General features: G+C 44.3%; 1 protein-coding gene across 1 annotated transcript in view; it reads right to left on the bottom strand.

The window, feature by feature from the left end:
* LOC111862555 overlaps positions 1 to 6000 on the bottom strand; it is a 28671-nt gene continuing 22671 nt past the window's right edge. Inside the window, exon 3 of the mRNA XM_033750717.1 lies at positions 1 to 771. Within this exon, the coding sequence (XP_033606608.1) occupies positions 61 to 771 (711 nt within the window). The 3' untranslated portion in view covers positions 1 to 60. The remainder of the gene's footprint in view (positions 772 to 6000) is intronic.

Below are 6000 nucleotides of genomic sequence, written 5' to 3'. Positions count from 1 at the left end.
TTAAAAAAAGCATCATAAAACAATTGTTATTACAAAATATACAGACATTTACATTGAGATTCAGAATTCCGCATTGAAGCCATACAGTATGGAGTGCGTATACCGGCTGCTTCTGTCATACTCTTCGTTCGAAGGCAGTCGACTAAAGGGGTCGGACAGCTCGTCAGACAACAAGGCGTGGCTCCAGACTGGGGGCGCTGCCCTGGGCCTCCCATCTTCATTCTTCCCAAGCGCGTCTTCCGTTGTCGTCCTCTGGTCCAGCTCGTACTTCTTTCTGTTTTCTGTAAGCGTCTCCAGTTTCGACGTTTTATTAATTTGCGTTTTGGGTACAGCCAACACAGTAGATTTTCCTGCGAACTTTTTTGTTGCTGGGACTGTTTCAAACGGCGGGCTTTCCGCTTTAGAACTGCTCCTTCGAAACTGTGAAGAATCGACGTATGACATCGGTGCAACATCTCCTTTGTTTTCAAGCGTAATGTCGAAATCAGGCTTCAGTCTGTTCAGGGGAGTGTGAAACAGCTGAACTGCGGAAAGAGGCTTTGTGATAGGTTGAATAAAGTTCATGGATTTTCCCCACACTTCCTTCCTTACTTTGGCTTCCGGTGGCAGTGGAGGCAGAAGGATCCCGTCTTCGATTTCTTTACGAATGTCCCTCTCTGGTCCCCAGACCAGGGTCTCACGGATCTCCGCAACTGATGCAGGTCTCACGGATCCGTGGACGGTACACGCAACACCCAGAAGTAGCATCAAACCCAGCAGAAAGAAACTTCCCTGCAATCAAACACATCCCGTTGTTTTAATGCACAGAAAAAGCAAAACGAAGCAGTGAAGAGCAACAGTAACGCAATGTTTTCGTAATTTCGCATTCCTCAATGGCTTTGGTTTGGTGGAGGTCTGGGTTACTTAACGCTTTTCACTTGGCTATGCTGTGTAGCGTTGAGCAGTAGAGAGTGTACCGTTTACAACGCAACGCGGACCAAAACGATTTATGCAAACTAACGAATGACATAAATATAGGATGTCCCGATGAAAGGTATCCAAAATAAAACATTCATATCTCGGAAAATAATTGTCATACACGTATCCGGTTTATATCATCGGAAAGGAAAACCCTGTCTGTGTTCCCCCCCCCCCCATGCCCGGCTTATGCGCTAAAAGTGGATCACCTAGGTCGCCAGTTTTAACCCCACCGAATTTTTCTTGTGGGTTTATGTGAAGAACATTGTCTACCAGGTTAAGATCAACGACCTGGAACACCTGAAAGCCCGCATAAGGGACGCTGTGGCAATGGTAACACCAAACATGCTGGTTCGTCTGGATATTCGTCGTGCCACCAAGGGAGCCCACGTTGAAATTTATTGAAAAAGTTATATACTCAGGAAAAACTTTGATAGTTTCCATCTGTAGTGGTGTAACCCATAAATATGTATAATAAAAGCTTTCTGAGATATAATTATTTTATTTTGGATACCTTTCATCCGGACATTCTGTATTGTTGTCTTATTGGGCAGAAGCAGGCCTCACCAAAATTTCTATATATAAGTCCTGAGATATCTCCACGATGCAATGCGTCACAAGCTGCCACAAATACGAAAATCGCATAGGCAGCAAATTCAGTATATCTGTTCATGCAGCCCAACTTGTGTAGAAATTTGTAGCTAAATACATGTATATTTTCGAGATCCCTAGTCACCAGCTATGGATCACTACTCTTTTCAATTCTTAAATTTCAAAAGGCTCTTCAGAAGCAGAAGATCTGATGTGGACTCAAGCGAACACAATGCAACAGAGGTGCTGCCACTGAGAGTTGCTTCCACCACTGGCAGGAACAATGGAACAACTGGGGGCGCGCTGAAGGACCTCATTTGAAGGGAATTAACCTTACTTCACTTAGTTAAGTCTAGGACAAAGATGTATGCATACGTCATGGTTTGAGGAGGGATGAAGCAGCAACGCAACAGACATTAAGCTGGTTACTTAGCGACACTGTCAGTTTGAGACTGGATGGCATCGTACGGCAGCATCTGCAAGTAAGCGGTTGCGGTCTAATCGAGGTACCGTCCTAGCATTTGTCTCAAGGGACGGACGCAAAAACATAATAAAAACAGTTTGATGAAAAGTAACATTACCACCATACGTATTTGGCAGAAGCTTCCACTGTTTCTACCAGTTTCATTTATCAACGGATCTCACGGCTGCAACGTTGCAAGGGGCACGCGAAAGACAGGTAGCACCCGTTGTACTAGACATTGCTGTAGCGTCTCTCTGTAGCACGTAGAGGGCCGTTGCTAGGTGACGACCGCAAAGATAACAAAGAAACGACACCCGCTGCCGGGCAACAGATTTTAAATAAGCGAATATACTTAGCCGTTACTGAGTAACGCCTTTACAAACAGACATGTTCCTGCGGCAACGAATCTACATGCAACAATACAGCAAATGTTGGAAATGTTTTCTACGCGGTCCGTGCCGAGATGTTATACTCGTAGGTAGGACGCCAAGACACGATGGACTCTCATCAGACACGATGATACATGAGGACTATAATAGCAGGTGTTCAGTTGAAAAATACACCGGCCATGCGTCTCAAGGGGGTTGGCGCCAAGACGAACTGATTGGCTGTAAACCGCCAGTCGCAAAGTTGTCAGTTGTATTAGCCAGCGGGCAACGACGTGAGCACAGACGCTGAAGAATCTCCATTGTTCCAATCCGTTACCAGGAAACGATTAGTGAAAGCAGACTGAGAGGACATACCGTGTGCTTTAATGACTTGTAAAGAGTGTGGAGACTAGCGATTGCATTTTGTGTGTACGTGGTCAATAAATCCAGTCACCAATCAAAACTCCGTCTACAGTCATATCCCATCATGAAACAATATTAAATAGAGAGTTCTCAAATGAGTCTTGTCGTGCTGTATGTTTTGCACCTTTAGTATGAATGCTTCTGATGACATATTACAAGGAGTTCGACCAGTAGGCCTATCATTTGCGACGTTGTCCACTGAGTTTGGGTTTTCTATTTTGACACGGAATTACGAAAATTGAGCCTCTCTCATCTTTTATAAGGCATGCGCAGTTTCCGCTCTGACTGCTCACTGGAGTCCAGCGATCGAGACTGGCTGTTTCTAACTGGCGCAGCTGAATAGAAACCGTTCCCTTTTCGCCGCCTACGACGGAACCAGATCCAGTTTCCAGACCGCCATTTTGACTATAGGCAATGTCCAAACTAACAGTCGTCTTTCTTAGAATCGCGGTTTTCACAGATCTTGCCTCGCACTCTTTGTTTCCTCCTGTAACTACGTCACTGCAATGAATCCGGTCGAGCTGTCTGCTGTAACACACGGTTCTCTTGTGATCAGTGCAAGGTGTGGTCAAGGTGATGTGCTCAAGGTGAGATGCTGATTGCGAAACTGGCGCGCGGACCAAACAATTCCTTGGCCAGGGCGTTTCCACCTGCGTGATAACAATTCATACTAAGTAGGTCTTTCATATTTCCTACGGCTTATTTTGTTCTCTGGACTGTATAGTGCCGAATGGGAGGATGACCGGCGAATAATAAACTACAAAGGATTTTGAAGAAAGAGGCCTAGGCCTAATGGAAGTATTATTCTGGCATTTTACAGGAAGATCTGAGAAAACCCGCGAAATACCTCAGTCAGGATGGCCGGTTTCTCGGCCGAGATTTGAGCCGAGCATCTCCCAAATACAAGTCCACAGTGTTAACGCTATATCAACATTGTATATTTTTTAGTTTTTTGGGGTGGGGTGAGACTGTGTCGCCCTGGTGCGTCAGCCACTAATTATCGTATACTCCAGTCCCGGATGATAGATGATGATGACTGTGGAGCAGTCGGTGGAGAATTGGCAGGGGAAACCAAAGTACTCTGAGAAAACTGGCCCAAGTGCCACTTTGTCCACCACAAATCCCTCCCATATGACCTGACCTGAGCTCGAACCCGGGCAGCAACTGCGGGAAGTAGCGACTAATCTCCTGAGCTACGGCACGGCCTGTACCAACATGGCAGGTCATGCAAAGTGTAATTCGCGTGTAATTTGTGTTGGTACCACAGGCTTTCGAAGAATCGGGCCTTGTAGCTTCAAAGAAACATGAAGTTCTGGGAAGTAATCGCCTACTTTCTTTTGATACGATACGGACCGCACAGAAAACAACTCGTCCAACAGTTAAATTGTTGCGTATATATTCGTTGCTGCGGCAACGTTTTTACCCAGTCGTTACCTAGCAACGATATAGGGATACACATACACACGGACTAATGGGAGGGATTTATGTAGTACATCGTTGAGATGGGCTCAGGTGTCATGATGTACATACCAAGTTTCATAATGATTGGTTCAGGCATTGAAGAGTTGGTGGGGGGTGGAAACAGACAACAGACAGCATGGTGTGTGCATAAGCCTACTTTTATTTTTTTTTAATAGGGAAAGTAGGCTAATAAACAGAAAGGAGGATAACGATCGGTAGGACCAGGAGAAGGTGAACAGATGACAGACACAGCCTACAGGTCCAGCGCGTAAAGCAAAAGAATGCCACGCGAAGGTCACATTTTGTCTGTACTGAATCAGCTGGCCGTAAAGGCAAACGGGAAACGTGAATCTAGAATTCAGCGCATTTCAGACCTTGGCATTAAATGGAGGCTAGCATATCGGTCACAACACTTCATCCCTGAGGAAATAAACCTCGTAATGCGGTATTTGGAGGTTGGCTCAGCCCCAAAGCCGGTATGAATATGCTTACGCGAAGAAAATCCCCCTTACTATCTGGGATCGAACCCCAGTCGTCCATCACGCAGTCAACCAGTATACTGACGGAGCTATCCCGGCTTACACACCTACTGCACGACATTTATTGGCCTCAGCTCGACATTTTCAAATTCAAGTTTCAGTCTGTGCACGACAAACTGTTACGCGAAACACAAGAGACCCGTCAGATTTAAGAGTGGACTGGGTTCTGTACTTTGCTGCGGCGCGTCTCCCGTAGCAACGCAGTTATTGTCTTCTTTGCATGAACAGCTTACGGAATTGGCTTCACTCTTAAATCAAACGCCCTGTATGTAGACTGCACTGAGACACGCATACTTTTCAATCACGTGTGACAGCACAAATTTCAAGTCCACACACTGGACAGGGAGACAGACATATAAGTACTCTAGCTTACGGCATTCCTGTTTATGACGCAGTGCAGTTTGGTAGAGAGATAGAAGCTTTTTGAGAAATCTTCAGGATAGAAGATCCTTGTCGTTATCGGTCGTGAAGGCTACTTCACGACCGATAACGACAAGGATTGTAAACAGATCCAGCAGCATCAGAGGACACACAAGAACAGCGAGACCTCCAAAAAATGAAAGTGCACCAATATAATAAAGTTGAACATTAATGCATGAACTTTTAACCAATGATAATAGTTAAACTAGTTAAAGTGAACTGTACCCAGTGATGAGCGTAAGTAGGAAGAGACTGAAAAGCGAGTGAAAGTGAAAGTATACCAATGACATGCATGAAACTTCAATTCACGAAATTTTAAATTTTAAGTTTTAAATCTTAACTCTTAACATTTGTAATGGTATTTTAACTTGTATTTTTGTAGGAGGAACCTAATATATTATTGAACGTGGACCTGGATAGGATACAGAGTCGAATGAGTGGAAAAAACGAATGTGATTGCGTGTGATTATACAACTGTGTTCGTACACCTGAGGATGACCTCTTGAGGTCGAAATATGTAGTGTGATAGTAATAATAAGAGCGTGTTGTGTAGACGGTAAAATTAACTCTAATATTGATTAAATGCAGTCTTCACGTGGCCGCCATCTTATTTTAGTTCTACAGAAACAAAATGGCCTTAACGAAAATAGCATATTTGTACAGATATTTTACCATACAAAATTTTAATAGCATAGTGTGGAGCTCTTTGCAGAAGTCAGTAAGACTGGCATGTAGTACTGTTGTAATTAAGGAATTGAAATTTTGACGTCTGAAGTCC

This window comes from Cryptotermes secundus, unplaced genomic scaffold (genome assembly GCF_002891405.2).
Source record: "Cryptotermes secundus unplaced genomic scaffold, Csec_1.0 scaffold1293, whole genome shotgun sequence".
In the NCBI taxonomy this organism is placed as follows: domain Eukaryota; kingdom Metazoa; phylum Arthropoda; class Insecta; order Blattodea; family Kalotermitidae; genus Cryptotermes; species Cryptotermes secundus.
This window is presented reverse-complemented; position numbering and strand designations above follow the sequence as displayed.